This window comes from Aptenodytes patagonicus, chromosome 3, assembly GCF_965638725.1.
Source record: "Aptenodytes patagonicus chromosome 3, bAptPat1.pri.cur, whole genome shotgun sequence".
NCBI lineage: Eukaryota > Metazoa > Chordata > Aves > Sphenisciformes > Spheniscidae > Aptenodytes > Aptenodytes patagonicus.
Genome location: NC_134951.1, coordinates 109,650,535 through 109,668,622, shown reverse-complemented (window position 1 = coordinate 109,668,622; position 18,088 = coordinate 109,650,535). Strand labels below are relative to the sequence as shown.

General features: G+C 47.7%; 2 protein-coding genes across 2 annotated transcripts; one reads left to right on the top strand and one right to left on the bottom strand.

Annotated features, from left to right (window-relative positions):
* Positions 1-223: 223 nt before the first annotated feature.
* PFN3 (profilin 3) lies at positions 224-1,485 on the top strand. The gene is given in 3 exon segments (XM_076335568.1): positions 224-664; positions 1,201-1,369; positions 1,372-1,485. Coding segments are annotated over 3 exon segments (399 nt in total). The 5' UTR covers positions 224-548.
* An 8,873-nt stretch (positions 1,486-10,358) lies between these two features.
* On the bottom strand, positions 10,359-14,614 carry C3H1orf115 (chromosome 3 C1orf115 homolog). The gene is made up of 2 exons (XM_076334612.1): positions 14,291-14,614; positions 10,359-11,865 (listed from the first exon to the last, which is right to left on the bottom strand). Exons 1-2 carry the CDS (start codon positions 14,573-14,575, stop codon positions 11,746-11,748), a joined length of 405 nt encoding a protein of 134 aa, XP_076190727.1. The 5' UTR covers positions 14,576-14,614; the 3' UTR covers positions 10,359-11,745.
* Between the last annotated feature and the right edge of the window lie 3,474 nt (positions 14,615-18,088).

Sequence of the window (18,088 nt, the reverse complement as noted above, 5' to 3'; positions counted from 1 at the left end):
AGCAATGTTGCAGGAAAAGTATGAACTGTGTAGAAATACATGAGTACGTGAAATTCAGCCATTTGGGGTGACTCGGAGAAGACGGGGGAAACAGGTGCTGGAGGCAAAGAGCTGGTGTCGGGGGTGGCAAATGGTGGTGCCTGAGGTTGGGATGGGGGATCCTGTGCCGTTTGGGCGCCTTGGGGTGTCTGTGCATGCCAGCTGTCTGGCACCAAACTTGTGAGACCCCCTCCAAGAGCTTCCCTCTTGTTGGCAGAGTCGTGGGGAAGTCACTTCATGGGACAGCCGGCTGCGAGGCAAATATAACATCATAGAACAGGCTGGAGTGGCAAACGCTGCTATCGTCACAGGTCTCTCCTCACAGGCAAAGCAAGAGCCTTGGCTATTGATTTTCCCCAGCTCCTCCGTTCAGGCTTGCAAGGATCTGAAGGTCGAACTCACAAATTGAAATTTTTAGGATCGGTGTGCCCAGACCAAAGCCCCAGCAGGCAGAAGACGGGGAAGCTTGGTGTTGGGCATTTCTGAGAGATTCGGACAGCCCGGCCACAATGGATTACTGGAAGTACTACATCAACGGCATCGTGGCAGACAGGAACGTTGAAGATGTGGCTATCGTGGGCCTCTCTGACAACAAGTGCGTGTGGGCGGCCAAGCCAGGAGGGCTCCTCATGATACCAGCAGAGTTTAAACATAACCTTATGTAAATATGCTCTAGTTGTTGTAGCTTTAGCTATCGTGCAGAGCATTCATGAGGTCAAGGATGGAATTTTGTAACAAGAACTTATCTTAGAATAACAACCACGAGGACTTGAGCAATTACGGATGTATAGAATGCTTACAAAGCCTTTGGAAAAATAACATCCATAGTGGCGTCCTGAAGTTAACTATGCCTCGGAATGAGTAGGGGGCACCTACCCAAACGACCACCGACGACCACTCGGGACTCCCGTGCATGCTTAGTATAGTTTTGCAACATTAGCAATATGTAAATATAGTAGATAAGAAGGGTCAACGTGACGTATATGCCATACTAATGAATTATGCAAACTTGAGCATATAAATATGCTAAGTTTTCTGTTTAACCTTACACTCAATTTGGGGAACTTTCCCCGAGTGTCCGATTCTGCGCACTATCGAATAAAGCAATGTCTCCTTCCTAAACGTAGTCTTTTCTCTGTGTTTCGGGAGTTAAATGATAACACTCGCAGCCATCTCGCCTCAAGAACTGGCCTTGATCACAGGCCAGGATCGGAAAACGTTCCTGCTAATGGGAATCACCGTAGCTGGCAAAAAGTGCAGTGTGATTTGTGACAACCTGCTGGTGGATGAAGACAACATGATGGATGTCAGAAGCAAAGGCAGTGACAGCAGATCCATGAGGGCAAGACCCCCAAAGCCCTGATCTTCCTCATGGGCAAGAAGGGAGTCCACGGACGAGCCCTCAACCAAAGGGTCCATGATATGATTGTGAGCATGAAAGCATGAAACAGATAGTGCCAAAGAGACAGACATCTGCCTGAGCACAGGGGCACGGTCGTTGCTGTAGCAGAGAAGGGAAATAAACCTGATTGTGTTGCACGTATCTTTGCCTGCTTCTTTCAGGTGGGGGGGTGCTGGGCAGGCAGCAGTGCTGGGACACTAACAGTCTACCTGACCAGCTGTGGTGCAGAAGGGAGTAACATCTATATTCCTCATCAGGATGCTCAGTATTACTTGAGTGGCCTCCCAGCCATCTTGGGTAGTTGCTCCCTGTTATTCTCATTTTACTGACTGGTTTTGGGGTGAAGGTCTCTGATAACATTAGCTTTGGGAAAGGGCAGGAGGGAGGGCAATCCCTTTACCCTCTTGTTTACCACTTTGCTGTTTAAATTATGCCTTAATGCCATTCATGGGTTTTGAGACCTTCCTCCTTCTACAAGTAGGCCACAACACTAAGGATAAGCAGGACTTACTGTTTATTTTGAATTTGCCCCTAGAACAAGCCCAGCTCATTCTGGAGATTAACTATTGATCAGCAGAGCCTTATGCTGCTGTTGGACTGTGTGGGAGGCACGTGCAGAGATAGTCTGCCACCTGTTCACCTTCCACATCACTTGAAACCCCTTCTTACACTACTTTACTGGCCAAATTGGGTTTTTTATGAGATAAGTTACCTGTCTTGCATCTGTGGCATGGAGATCTTCTGAAGGTTGCTTCCTTTCCATCCTGCTTAGTCACACTGTCTGGCCTCAAGATCACAGGAGTCCCTGTAAGCCGCCCAGGACACCCGGGAGGACACAGAGTTGTGCCTAACGCTGCAGATTTCTTCCTCCATTCACCAGTACAGCCCTCCCCTCCTGCTCCCGCTTGTAACCCTAAATGGCCACTCTGAAATGAGGCAGAACTGGTGCGCTTGAGATGGGACCGACACAGGGAAGACTCAAGGGGTATCTCCAGCAGGGCCGATCTCCTCACAGGCGGGCTTTCCTTGCTCCATTGCTCCTGGCAGCTGTGGCAGCTGCCTGTCAGCAAGCCTGAACCCACCACATGCCGTCCGGCTGCAGCACAGGCGGGCTGTGACCACTCACCCACGGTGAGACACCCCGTCCTCCATACCCCTGGGACCTCCCCACATTGCGCCAGGTAAATCACGGGTGCTAAACTGCTTGGTCTGGTTTGACCAGACCTCCCCCACCACCTTCAAATCGTTGACCCACTGAGTCACAAATAATTACTCGTGATGACTTTTTATGACACTGCCACAGACACGAGAGGAGAGCCAGCCCTGCTGAGCAGACTGAGAGCACTTGCACGCTCTCAGTTAATCTTCTCATTTAACACGGAGGCAATATTTTGTAATTTAATTGAATTCACACAGAGATCTTCAATCTGCAACCACACCCACAGGAGCAGAAAAACACTATAAGGGGAACCAGACATCTAATGTATTAGCAAATCTTCAACAAAACTGCAATGACTGTCTAGTGAGTAAGCACTGTTTGATAAGCAGTGCTTACAAGCATGAATCAAAACAAATCAACGTAAGTACTAAAGGGAAAAAAAACACAAAAACGCAAACTGGTTTTCAAATCTAACAATAAAAGCAATGCATCAAATGAAATAAATAAATGAAAAAAATGTTAATATTTATGCTGGCCACAAGTTTTTCAAAAAGCAAAGGCATTCCTAATTAACATTGCTGCTTATTTTCACAAGCTTAAGGCAAAAATGAGTAACTATCTTCTGCAATTTCTTGAGCAGTGGTAGTATTCTCCACTGTGCAAATCACAAAATGCAGAAAGCTTTCGCCCTCCGAACTTCAGTCTAAGAGGCATCAAAAATGACAGGATTTGGAATAAGAGAAAATCGTTTTGGATGATTTACTGCTTGCTCCCTTCTTCAGGGTGCCAGAAAAAACAGGTCTGGAGTGTATATATATACACTTTACCAGCATGAGAATTTGGAAAGTGTGGACCTATATAGCGTGACGGTGTTGTGAATAGCTACAGCTCCTCCCTAGTTACACATTATGGGCAGCACAATGGTGTAAAAAACCAGTATCATTCAGTTTGAAGGATTTGTTAACTAAATTCAGAAATAACTAGCCTTTGCTAGTGATTGCATATTAATTTAGAGACAAAATTATTTCTAAATCCAAGAAGGACCTTAAACTTTCGCTCCCTAAATCTACCAGCCTGGAGTCTAAGGAGATTCTGTTCATACCAGCCCCGACAAGCAGCTGTTACATTCAGCCCTGACTCTTCCTGAAGACTACGGCATGAAGGAGCTTAAAGAGGAATAACAGAAGGCGGCAGCATCTGCATAATGTCTCCTCTCCTGCTGTGATACAAGGAACACAAAATTAGAAATGGCTGCAGAGAGCGTGGTTGTGGCTTAATGTTTCAGACCTAAGACTGCAGCCTTTGAGAAAAGCCTTCTTCACCCATAGACCAGGCACCCCTCAAAAAGCCTCCAGTAAATATCTTGACCAGTAGGTTTGTGTAATCCTCCGTCCCAGGCACACCTGTGCTTACCTGGGAGCCACCAACTCCTTCTGCTATAAAGCGTTGTGAATAGAGCCATTCAGACAAAACGTAGGTACTGCTTTTGTTACAATCCAAACATAGCCTCTTGGGTGACAGCACTGTATTTGCCGTAGCCAGAGCGGGCATGGTAAACCTGCACTTAAAAGGAAATGACCATGTTTTCAATTGCTTATAACTTCATCAGACTTCAGGACAGTTGTGCTGAAATTCTCTGCACCAGGTCCTTGCCTCAGCCTGCTTAAAATGTGTCTGATCAGATGGAGGATTTGCAGTGTCAATCCCACAGCAAACTGGGGCCAGGCTCTCTCAGTCACGGAAGCGGACGATGCTGGCTTATCTTGAGAAAGCATAGTGTCAGCTCAGAAGCATCCATGTGACAAATTTTCGGGTGGAACAAATTTTATGGAAAAAGTAATCTTTTTATGCCTTCAGATGCAGTGGGCAATTGGAGATAATTCTTCTAGAGACAAAGCTAGACTCTTGTAACAATGGCTCAATCAGAGGTCTAAGGTGAATGACGAGGAAAGATTTAAAGAATTTTACTTGTTTCCACTAAAAAAAAGACAAGTGACTTGGGATCTTGTAGGTATTCACATATGTGCACAGTGCTGTAGTTTGGAGAGGCATCAAATACTGCACCGAGGGGGAGATTTGGATGGACATTACAAAAAAAAAAAAATCCCAGTGACAAAGACAGCAAAACGCTGGCCTAGATTAGGTGACAGGGTGTTTGGATAGAGCTAAATGTAGGCTGGACTTGTCTCAGCAAAGGAATAGGGGTTAAATGCCCACAGCAGGGACATGCCAGTTATTTTTCCAGTGACTCTTTGGTAATGCAGCAAAAGGCAGGGATGAGGGGATGACACTGCCGAGTATGCAGCCATCCTATGCTGAATTCAGCAAGATATGATAAAAATTATATTACACACACACACACACACACAAATTATATCCTTCTTCCAAACTTAGAACAAACAATAAATTCAAAAGATTCCTTCACAGAGAGGAGGGGAGGATAAAAGCATTGCTGTTTCCTCTTATAATCTTCAAGGAAATCAGAGTTCAGTGAGTCATGCACTAGCAATGAGCTCAGTGAAGTTCATGTAGGGAAAAATCTCAGGCGACTAATTCGGGATGATAGAATTAAAAAAAGAGTCATTAATGATAGATGCCTTTTAATGGACTCAGAGCAATGAGATAAAGGGATCTTTTTTGTGAGGCTTTTCCTACACAGACAATCGTAAATACATAAAAGCTAGGCAGGTGGGTAGGCTGCTTTGTTCACTGTCCAGTCATATAGGAAGATGAATTGAAAATTGTCTTTTTCCTCCAGTCAAATGCTAAACCTCAGTCTCTCTAAGTTCACCAGGACAATACAGAAATGGTTGTTCCAGGCAAATGTTTGGCCCGGTATTAACTAATGCAGGCTAGTGATGTTACAAGTTCTCCCCATGTTCCATAATTGCAGTTCTCCAGGTGAGTATAATATCAGTCAAGCAGCTTTAGGAATTTGAATAGTCAGGGTGGGCCTGCATGTCATCTGGGAGAGCAGGTAAGGACCGAAGGAGAGGCTTTACTGGGGAGCAGTGCATTTACTCTGCAGCACAAGGACTAACACACTTCTGCAGCTATGGTTTAGCAGCCATCACGGGTGAGGATGGAATTCACCAAGGACAGGAAAGTACCCACCCTAATTCAGGCACAGCTGAAAAAGCAATCTGATGCTAGCTTAGTGTCCCAGGAAAGGAAGGAGCAATGATTGCTTTGTGGGCAGCAGAAATAGGGGAATACAGAAAGCATCAGGAGGCAAGTACAGACAGCGTGCTGGAGCTGGGGTCCAAGGCAGCTCCTGGGGGGGTCATTCCAGTCTGCCGACCTCCATTCCTCCTGCATTTGAAATTACATGTCCTGTCTTAAGCAGGTGTGATCTCTTCAGTGGAGGACGAGATCCAGAAACAAGAAGTGGCTGTGGCTTGTCCCCTTTCCTCCAGTGAAGCATCCTTAATGAATGTTTTTAAAGCACAGCAAGAACCTCAGGGCAAAGTGTAATGCAATTTTAGGTGTTGAAGGAAATAAAAAAACAACCCAAGAACAACGTTCCTATGGCTTTACATTTGAGACACTTGCAAACAGGAAGCTCAGGATTCACCTGGGTAGAAAACACTGATACGTGAAGACACACGTTACACTGCTGGGACCCAAACGTCCTGAAGATGGGTCTGGACAAACCAGGAGGCCAGCCTAGGGGAGGGCAGGAAATCCCTGCAGGAGATGAGATGGAACAGCGAGGCAGGGTGACAAGGCTGGAAATCTGATTTTTTCCCAGGAGATGGCACTAAAGGACAACTGCCTTTCAGGCGGCATCGTGCAATGCAGTGGAAACTTCGCTAGCGGCCAAACTGTTCCTCAGGCAGTTTGCACTGCCAGCTTCACAAGTCGCTCCTTGTTATCAGAAGCAAAGCTTTATTCTTAGCATCTGTGCTTTTAGCAAGGGTGAGGATCTCTGTCTTTACATCCCCATACAGTCGGTAAATATAAGCTTTCTGCTTATCATGGCAGGATCCCACTCACAGCCTCAGAGAGTCACCCAGGCTGGAAGGACCCCAGGAGGTCTCTCCTCCAGCCTCCTGCTCACGGCAGGGTCAGCACTGAATTCACACCTGGTTGCTCTGCACTTTGTGCAGTCATGCTGTCGTGGTTTAACCCCAGCCGGCAACTAAGCCCCACACAGCCACTCGCTCACTGCCCCCCACGGTGGGATGGGGGAGAGAATCAGGAGAGTAAAAGTGAGAAAACTCGTGGGTTGAGATAAAGACAGTTTAATAGGCAAAGCAAAAGCCACGCACGCAAACAAAGCAAAACAGGGAATTCAGTCACTCCTTCCCATGGGCAGGCAGGTGTTCAGCCATCTCCAGGAAAGCAGGGCTCCATCACGCATAATGGTTACTTGGGAAGACAAACGCCATCACTCCAAAACGTCCCCCCCTTCCTTCTTCTTCCCCCAGCTTTATATGCTGAGCATGACGTCATATGGCGTGGGATATCCCTTTGGTCAGTTGGGGTCAGCTGTCCCGGCTGTGTCCCTTCCCAACTTCTTGTGCACCCCCAGCCTGCTCGCTGGTGGGGTGGTGTGAGAAGCAGAAAAGGCCTTGACTCTGTGTAAGCGCTGCTCAGCAACAACAAAAACATCCCTGTGTGATCAACACTGTTTCCAGCACAAATCCAAAACATAGGCCCATACCAGCTACTATGAAGAAAATTAACTCTATCCCAGCCAAAACGAGCATACATGCCTTGAAAGCCTCCAGGGACAGAGACTCCCCAGCCTCCTGAGACAATCTCTTCTCATGCTTAATTATCATATTAGTGATTTTTTTCCCCTTATATCCGGCTGGAAACTCCCCAGTTTCAATTTATGACCGTTGCCCCTTGCTGTCTGGCTGTGGACCTCAGTAGCCTGACTGTCTTGTCGGCAACCCCTTCTTAGGTATTGAAAAGCTGCTGTCAGGTCCCTCCTAAGTCTTGCCTCCTCCAGCTGAATCAGCCCAGAGCCCTGAGCCTGTCCTCATAGGCGACACAGGATTCAGGAAGGAGCACACCCTCTCTGAGCTCAGGCTAGGATTCACCCCAAAACAGGCCTGGAAGCCTGACACTACTTCCTACAAGGAGAAGGAAGGGGAGAATTTTATTCCTTTACTTTCTTTTAATTTAATTATCTCCATTAATCTACAAGCTCTTTAGGCTCTCTACTGCTCCTTGAAGAAAAAGGATTTCCAAAGCACACTCTGTACAGGTAACTGCAGCAACTTGGTACACATTTTAGGACCAGTTTTGTCTCAGAAGAGGCCAGAGCCTAGCTAACAAGGTACTCAGGATACAGAAAAAGAGACAACTGGTTTTACGGCAACCCAACACAAAACCTGCCCCCCTGCCAGTCTTACAGGCAGGCAGAAGACAGAAAGGTCATTCATCCGTGAAGTGAACCTTGGCCCAGGACTGGCAAAGCCCTGGAAGTGCCGAAGTGACGTGGTGTGGTGTGGTATGACTCTCCTCAGTTACAGCACTTCAAAAGCAAGCCGTGCAAGAGTGCTTCCTTGCTGGTAGTGCTGCAGGACAAAGGACAATAGCTGTGAGTCCTCTCCCATTTCCTCAGAGCCTACGGTAAGCCAGAGTAGTAATTAAATACTCTGGCAAAACCAGCAGAAATAAGCTTTATTCTGCTCCGTGACTCACTAGCAGGCACTAGGAATAGGCAGGGATTTAAATTAAAAGTGACTTGCCAGGCTGTCAGGTTAGTGGAGTTCACTCCTGAGAGAAGCTTGGACAAGTTGACTACTTCTTGCCACTCTTGCATGTGTTCAGCTTCTCAAACTTATTTATCCTGCCATTTGTTATAAAACATGGTGAAAGGCGGGTAGAAATCTGAAGGGAACCAGATAGCACAGTAGCACACCACTGTAAACAAAAACCTGCGAGGTGAAATGATGGGTAGAGGTGCCAAGCAAGTGCCTGAAAGGAGGAACGCGTTTCATCCAGCTCAAATGTCAAATCAAATCTTCTCTGTGTACCTGCTGTACCGTAATATCCACCACATCCCACCTTTGTCTATGAGAGGGCCAAATGCCTGTTTTGTTCCTCAAAGGAACCAGGAGATAAGCTGCAGACAAGCCCATTTTAATAAGAGCCTGCCTGCACCTGTGGGCTGAAAGCTCCCCCAGCTGGGGTGGCTCCTCCAAGGCCAGCCTCACCAAGAGCACACAAAGCCGGTGCAGGAGCCTAGAGTTAACCCTGGACTGCCCTCCTGGCTTGGCACGCTGTCAGGGCTGCCCTGGAGAGCCCAGCCTCCCTCACCGTCACCAACGTCTCGCTCTCCTCCGAGTCACTTGCAGAATTCCAACACAACAGCTCTGCTTCAGATGGAGGTTGGCGTTTCTTGTCGGCTGAGCAGACAGCCTGCCACCCGATACTGAGTGAGTCGGGGAATATTTCGTCTTGTCTCTCATGTCACTGAGACAACATAGAGCAGCAGCGCTGCAGGATCTGCCTGTCCCACCTGTTTGCATCGTAGACCTGGCACAACAGGGATGCTGCCATGACTGACAGGAACTACAGCCCTCTGCTATCCGCCCCGCTGAAAAACGAACCTCACCCCCCAGATTCAGATTTTCTAGATGCTGCTGTGTCAGCTGGGCTGGTGAAGAGAATAGCAAACCTTCAGGCCAAGGCTTGGCCTCACAAATTCGCTCCGCCAGCTGAGGAGTGAATTACTGCTCAAGGAGTACTGATAAGCAGCACGAATTGGTAGCCTTGGTGAGAACCATCAGTTCACTCTGAGGAAGGAAAATAGGCTGGCATGAATCACCAGCTGTTTTATAGCAACAGCATAGGTTGCTTGCTTACTTTTTCTTTCTCTTTCCTCTTTCTTTCTTTGTTTTTGGTCTATTTTAGAAACACTGTTCAGCAGAAGCTGACTCACCAATATGCATCAAGCTTTTCTTTTCTCAGGCTCACACAAAAACACCATTTACATATCATTTGGGTTCTGTATGGATGGCAACGAGGTTATTCCCTTAAAGTTGCACCAGGTGAGCAGAGACCATAGGTCAGCAGGTAAAAGTCAGCGGTAACCACTGTGCTGAGCAGTTCACAAGCCAAAGTTCATGTTTACCTTTGTGGAAAAGTCCCTGCACTGAATGGGTTGGACCCTGGGTGTTGCAATGAGGGAGCAGCCTTTCTATTCAGAGGACATGTGGGCAAATAGATGGGACAGTCGTTTCTGTCACACAGAAAAATGGAGACACAAATGCCCCCTGCATTGCTTTAGCCATTTAAAAAAAAGCGTTAATGACTCCTGCTATAAAATGTAGAGTGGTGTAACAAAATTTGAAGTTAATTCCAAATTACGCAGGCTGGTGTGGCATGTGGGTGTCAGGACAGCCCTGTTCTTGCTGCAGAAGACACAGCAGTTATGAATACCCTCTGGCATGCTGGTGGGGCAGGTCGAACGGACAGGACGTCCCCACAGGGAAGCTCAAGAAGGCTCAAGAGAAAAAACTAAAGGCATGAAATCAATGAGCAAAATCCCTTTGTGGCTATTCCTACCCCAACTCGTGCAGCTTTAGATCCTCTGCAGCCTCATCTCCACACCTTGCCTTTTCTGAGCATTTCCATGGAATCTGGGCTACAACCACGTCCTTCTAGAAGAGTGCTGAGGCCACGGGCAGAACACCACGGGGAAGTTTACATTGCAGCTTCCCCTCACTGCTTGGGCCACCGCTGAGAAATGCCTCCTTTGTGCGCTTCCTTACGCGTGTAGGTAAACACAAGACATGGATCACATTACTTTTATTTACAGTCCAGTTAGAAAAGAGCATTTAAAAAAATCTACCTTTGTTTCATTTGCTACATTTAAAAGAAATACAAGACGTGCAAACCCCTTCATTCAAAAAAGGCAAAGAAAGCAAATGAACAGCATTTTTTTCCAGGTAAGTCAACTCCTTGATTGCAAAAACACTATCAAAACTAGAAAGATCTATAATACAGAGAAAGTGCTAGCAGGAAAATCATTTACTGCTACCACAAAAGACTGATAGAAAAAAACCCAAAAGAAAACCAAAACCCACAGAATTTTGAAGGCCCATAAACCCCCTTGTTCCTGTATCATCAATACAAGATTTATATCCCAGGAGGTGTGACATGGAAGCTGCTCCATCCGCACCACTGAGCTGAGCCATCTGATCTTGACATTCTCTATGTCTTCATTTCTCTATGGAAATGAAGATGGAGGTGGCAGGTTATTTGGCCCCATTCTTATACAAAACAGTTGTACATTCTTATACCAAATGCTGTATGTAGTTTTTTTCAGATGCAGCTGGTAATCCATTTTCTTTTCCAATGAACACCACAGAACTGGATGTTCCTAATGCCCCAGCTTCCACAATCAGGTATGTCAGATATAAACTCCGTTCTCAGTAAGAGAAGTATATGCAGGTTTCACAGCAGCAGAGGAAAAGTTTAAAATATTAATCACAGTGAAGCTTTAATGCCCCAAAATCAGAAGACAAACACACCTCATTTTCTTTCTGGATTTTTACATCAGCCTTAAGATTTAAAGGCCCGTGATTTCCAGTGTTTGAGATGAACAACAGTGATGCAGCAAAGCTCACCATGTCTCAGACCACAGTCCATTTGTATCTGAGTAAAAGTATACTCATAATCTTAACCCTCTCAGGGGGAAAAAAAAAGGGACATCAGAAAACCAAAGACTACCTTTTCCTGATCCCTCGTTATCCGTTTCCTTCACTGCTTTGACAATTCCTCTCAGTAGCCAGACACTGATCTCCACCTCCCCAGCTGCACCCCCCCCCCCCACTTCCCTTCATTTCTCTCTCCCTCATCTACTTGCTTTTCCATCCGTCCTTGGCTCCCTTCCACACAGAGCCCAAAGCTTTAGAAAACCAACTCATGTCTGAGAACAAACTTCAGCTCAATTAGTCGAAGATTATTTCCTCATCTTTGCATTTCTTCAACCCAATCTGATTTTATAAAGCGCTGGAAGTTTTTGCAGAGAAGAGCACTCGGTCCGCGGGAAGGGGCTGGCCGAGGGGGTTGGGGCTGGAACTGGTTGTCCAAAGAGGTTTCTCAGATGTGGGTCTCAGATTTAATCCTAAGAAAGCAGCAATGGCCTCGTGTCCTCCCCGGTGGGGCACACGGAGCCGTGCTAGCGGATGAAGGATGCCACCTGAGCTGACACCCCAAATGGAGCAGAATAGGCCGTCGCTAATCCTTGCAGGCCGACCACCAAGTAGCGGCATCCCTTCTGCAGAGCTTTGGCGATGTTCTGCAGAGACGGGAGAAGGGGATAAAAAAAGGAGAGGTGATAGAAAATACCTTCACATAAAATTGTTCCGACAGCCAGTGTCACTGACCCAGAAAATGAACTTCTCCCACCGCTAATGAGGGCTGGCGCATGGAACAACATTTTACCATCTATTTTTATATAGAAGTACACACCCACAGAGTACAGTTAAACCGAATGGATGCAGCCTCCACAGGAAGCCAGGCTTTTACGTGGGCTTCTGTTCAAGAATAAAACTAGTTTAAATTCACACCTAGTTTGTAGAGGTACGTGTTTCCCACGCACACATGTTCTAAGTATGTTAGTAACTCTTAAAAGCACGTAAGCTGTTAAAACTGGTGCTGAACAAGAAGGCAGTAAATCACTGAGAATACTTTTACGGAAATTTCATTGCTTTTTGTCAAAACAAGAGTTTTTTGGTCAAAATAAGCATGTTTTGACCCACTTACACGTCTGTACACGTTTAAGAACTGTGTACTGCATTAGAGATAACTTGCTACAGATTATTTAAACTAAAAACCTTAATATAATTTTAATTTCACTCTTGGTAGTTGTTGCTCATATGGCTGGTCATGACTGGGGAATTAATACAATGTGGTCAGTTTGGGAGGAATATCAGAATTAACTGTTGGTAATACTTTATGGTTGCGTAGGACTATATCAAAATCATCTCTTGTAATATGGAAAACACTGAAACAGAGGATGTATTTTTAAATACAATGAAATCGGTGAAATCCAGCCAGTATCTATTATATTCCTAGGATTTCTTAAAGCTGGATTACAGTGGTACTGGCACATGAAAACCTTCATCTGTCATGATGTCACTGCAGAGCTGAATTTTGCTGCATTTACTCCTACGGAAACTTACTTGAAGGGAGTCAAGATGGCAAAATAAAAAGGCAGCTCAAACCCAGGGGCAGAGCCTGGGGACGGAGGAGGAGACGCAGGGCCTTCCCTTCCCACATCTGCTCCTGTCCTACTATGTCGCACTGGCGACTTCTTTCCTCCTTCCTGCACCGCATACAACTCACCTACCCGGACCTCACCAACGCTTTCACCAGTCGTCTTTACTGCCAAAGCCGAACTGGCAAACCTTCCCCGTGGGGATGTTGTCTGACCAATACAAAACGGAATATGCAGCGTTCAAGAACCACCCTGTGCTCTAAACGCTATTATAAGCGCCCTTATACCAACAGCACATATAGCAACAGCACATCAGCAAATTTATGAACTGCTGCGACGTAACCGTGCTCACAAAACTGCTCTGTAGAAATCACGCCTACACTGGAAGCTCTTCGGACTTGAGACTCCTTCATACTACATGTGTGTACGGCCACTTGGAAATCACAGTGTTGGAAACTCGAAGTATCAAATCCGGCACGGAAGAACGAAATATTCTATTCATCTCTTTACGAAACAGTAGTATTTGTGAGGCAGCTCATGACTGCGCCGTCATCTGTAAATTCTGTGAACTTCAAAATCAAGTAACTTTGCCAAGCTAACTGGCATTTTCTGGATGTCAGACATAGCAAGCATATCTTTAACAAAATCATCATTCTTTTAAAGAACGCAGTAGAAAGTCAGGTCTTGTACTGACATCTGTAATCTCTCCGGTAGGAAAAGATTCCAGGCAGGTTTTTCCTGCTAACACAGAAACTATGTTTTGCTACAAATATACAAGACTTACCTAAGCTGTATTTAAGTGACAGGAACAACAGAAAAATAATCGAATTCTTCCAAATAGCACTTGTGTAATTAAAGGCACCCGCCCTCCAGGGGGGGAAAAAATAATCACCAGACTGCAGGGTTTGTGACTTTCCACACAGGAAAGCAAAAGAACAACTTTGAGCCAAAACAGCAGTTACACAATGAAGACCATGTTGCATTTTTTCTTTAACTCATACCAGTGATTTTCAGGGGACACCTAGAAGGTAAACTGGCAAATATGTGTACTGGAGGTATTTTATTACCCTTTCTTCGGGTCACATAAGTAGAAGAAAAAAAAAGCAGGCCAATTAACTGGAAGTTTTAAGAAATGGTGTCAAAACTATGACGCCGAGGGAAATGCAGAACAAAGAAAGGCAAAGTACCCGTCACATGGATCAGCTTAGTGTCATTTTCACTCCGAAACGGCAGATTTTCTCCTCTTCGATCCAGGCGAGGGTCGGTGTCGTGCCTTCCCCAGCAGGACCGGCTCCTCCCCGGCAAGAGCAAGAGCAGGAGCAGGCCAGCGGGCTGACCCCCGCCTCGCAGCTAAGCGCTGGCGCCTACGCTGCCCGAAGGGCAAGGGGGACTTCCGAGAGCCCCTCGGAAAAGTCGGCGCCGAGACCCCGCCGCCCGCCCGCCCTCCCTCCCCGCGCCGAGGGTCCCGGCTCCGGCGGCCGCTCCGGGAGCGCTCTGCCCTCACCTTGCCGTACTTCTTCAGCCGCTTCCCGTTGGGCCGCTTGCCGGCGGCCCGCGGCGGGCGCAGCGGCTCGTAGGAGTCGGGCAGGAGGGCGAAGCGCACCTTCCTGGAGGCAGCGCCCTCCTCCTCCGGCGTCGCCGGCTGCGGGGCTCCCGCGCTGCCCCCGGCCGCCGCCTCTTCCTCCTCCTCCTCCTCCTCGCCGGGCAGGATGGAGACCTGGTCGTCGCCGGGCCCGCGGCGGGAGTACCTGCCCCTCGCCTTGGCGCCCAGTCGCGCACCCACCGTCATGGTGCCGCCGGGTGCCGACCAGTCTGCGCGGACCTCCGGGCGCTTCCTCCTCCGCCGCCGCGCCACAGGTGTGGCCGGAGGCGGCCGCTGCCCCCTCCCCGGGGCGGGACGGCTGCCGGGAGAGGCGCCCTGGCCCCCGCCGCCCTGCGGGCCGTGCCCGCGGAAACCGGCCCGGGGCAGCCGGGCGAGGGCTGGCGGAGCCGCGGCGTCGGGCGCCGGCCCCGGCCCCGCCGCGGCTCTGGTGCGGAAAACCGCGTCTCGCCTTGCTGGGGAAGCGGGGAGTTGCTGGGGGAAGCCCGGGGCTCGCCCCCCGTCAGCTCAGGAGAGGGGAAACCCACCCTGTCGCTAGCGGTGGGACAGCGGGACGCAGCCCCTGCGCTGCACCCGGGCTGCTTCGGCCTCCACGCCGTGACCGTCGGCGAAACACTGAAATGGTGCCTTCCCCAGCATCGCGCGCACCGCTCCACGCCAGCAGCGGGTTTTGGAGATCACGCTATGTTCGCGTCCGAAAAAGAGCCAAACTCCCTAGTAATCCCTGTTACAGGTGTTTCTACCTACAGCCTCAGGTGAACAGCATCTCTGGCGTACAGAGCCCCGTTCTGCTACCCCGGGCCAAGGAGAAAGTACCAAAGCCTTCATTTAAAGGTAAAGTTTTTTGCTCAGATGCAGCAGGAGGCTGACAGCCGCGCGCCTCTGCAGCTGGGTGGCCTGCGGTTCCATGGTGGCACTTCCTAAGCAGCGTTCGTGTAGCTGGGGTAGATCAAGAAAAGCAAGATGCTATAGGGAGGATTGATATCCTTTATTAAACCAGTTGGTATATTTATGAACATTTGATACATACACAAATACTTAGGACAAGCAGATGCAATAAGGGGACAGACTAATCCTTTACTGTGGATTTTTCTTACCGAGGAACAAAGCCTTGAACCTGCGTCTTCCCGAGATGTGCCCTTAACGTTCAGCAAGTAAATCCTGCACCTACCGTAGTTATCTGCCCCAAGGATGGTGTTTCACCATCGCCACAGCTCCAGCCAGAAAGCTGTGTAATGGACAGCCTGGCCAGTCCTCTGAAGGGTGGAAGACATGAGCTAAGTCTCAGGTCTGTCACTACGGGAAAAGTCCTCTATCCCTTCCCCTATTTCATATTAAAGGTGTCGCCGGTCCTGCTACCATCGTCAGGTTTTTAATTTAAATCTCCAAAAGGTTGAGGTGGAGACCTAAACCCAGGACAGGATTTCATGCTCCGAGTACCAGTCCCAAATGGACACCTACCACAGACCATGCGTGGCCCTCGGAGCTCCTCCTTCCTCCCCGGCCTTGGCTGCGGCAGCGCCTGCAGGGCCCGTTTCTGAGCCACCCCGTTCTCTCCCCCACCTCCGGGAGCTGGGCGCTGAACTTGCCTACGTCCTGGAGGAGCAGGTATGTCCTAAATGCTGCAGAGACAGCGAAGCAGAGTAGCGCCATAGGTCCTGTCCCAAGTATCTATTTTTACAATAATCACATGGTAGGGAGCCTGAAGCAGCAAGGTACAGGAGTTAGTTTTTGTGTGCTGCTTTCTTAGGTAGTTTGAGGGATGAAGTAATTGCTTGATGCTGATTAAGTAGCAGCATCAAGAAATAAAATACCAATAATCTGTAAGCAGCTGTTGAATGGGATCTTTCATCTTGTTGACCACAAGCTACCTTGAAAAATTTTAAAGAAAAAAAAATGCATTAAATATTTTTCTGGGGCTTTGAAAAGTGTTTACGTCTAGGTTTTCTATTTATAGGTCCATTACTGAATGTATACTTTGCCCCTAAACGAGAAGTGCAAAGATGGTGAAAGATAATGTGTCTCCTCAAGAGGGGCAGGCCTTTCCCCACAGACTGGGTTCGTACCTCACGAGTTTGTTTCATTTTCCGGAGTTCAACTATCAAAACCTCAGAGAATACATCTCTCAACTGAGAATTACTGTCTCCATTTGCGTGGCGGCAGGGGAACCACAACATGTTCTGAGATTAAGAGGTCCAAGGTACCTCTTAGGTGTATGACATGGGGTATTGAAAGTTTCACGTCCAACAGCTCATAGAATTTTAGCATCATTGTAACTATATGGCATTGATGATGCCACTTCGTCCTCAAGCATTGTTTGTCATCCACAGAAGCAGGAGTGAACGTTTATAGTCCTTTCATCGACCTATAAACTTTTTAATGTTTTAAATTGGACTGCATGAAAAGGGATCTACTTAGTTTGAAAGTGTCTGCATACCTTAAAGAAAGAAATAAAGCAAAAAAACCCACCCCAACCCAAAACAGCAGAACCATGTGGTAGTCTAACTGTTCACCCCCCACCCACCTGAAACACCCCCTAGAAATGCTGCCAAGAAATTACAACCGAATAGGTAAGCCCTCTGAAGATCTGAGACGTCCCTATCCCTTCCTGGAGCTGTGGAACATGACGTGGCATTTAACCGTCTTCCGGATTTCTCAAGTTAAAGCTGTACTGATAAAATGCCACGCTGATCCCCTCCCACGTGAAAGTCAAGCTGCATTCTGGATCCAAACATTCTTAGCCCGCTCTTGCCCAAGGAGTAACTTATACGTGACAGGTACGTAACAAGGCAGCTGTTGAGGGACTCAAAAACAGGCACTGAGGATTCAGTATGCAACATCTTAACTGATCTCCACACTAAGTAGACTCGGCTTGCCCATAAACCCAGCAGTTCTGAAAAAGTCTCTTTCTCGGATCTTCCCGTCTTATTCCTGCCAGGAACAGGAGATTTGGAAAGCCAGGTGATGTGTTTGGGTGCAGCTACACCTTTTGCACTCGGATTGTGCCCCCGCTGAAGCACTTGGTGTGTTCACAGCTCATCTTCCCACAAGGCAAAAGAAGGAAGGAGGTCAGCAGGGTTTGGGAATCAGGGCAATTTCACACTGCTGGCAGTTACTGGAAATAATACCGTTTGCAAACTGTCCATATATAGAAACATTAAATTGGGACTTTGGGGTGCCGCGTTTCATGGCAGACTTGAACTAAAGTTTGTAACCTCTGTCCTCTTGAAACGCTGCCTGTGTTTTGTGGAACATTAATACAGCTCTGGTTACATGAAGCGCTGAAAACCAGCGACAATCTAGGGCGAAGTCAGCCCTGTGAAAACACGGCCTGTAAAGGGGCAAGCTAGCTTAAGTACTTATTCTACCGTCTCACAGCATGACCTGTATTTTTTCCACTGAACCTTCTGAAAAGGCAAAGGGTTTTGCTTCGTGACTAAGTTCATACACGATCTTGGATTAACATGACGGTTACGTTCCAGTGGTGTATTTTCAAGGCTAATTGAACATCCATGGACATTTGCAGGTAAATTGAGCAGACACACAAACCCCTCCCGAGGCCCATTTTTAGGGAATTTCTGGAAAAGCTCCTGGACATCCATTTCTAAGAAGTGCAAAACCACCGATACTTTCTGGAGAGCGCAGGACCCCAGAACCAACGCGCTGCTAATCCTGAATTCACAGAGTGTTGAAGATGAAGTC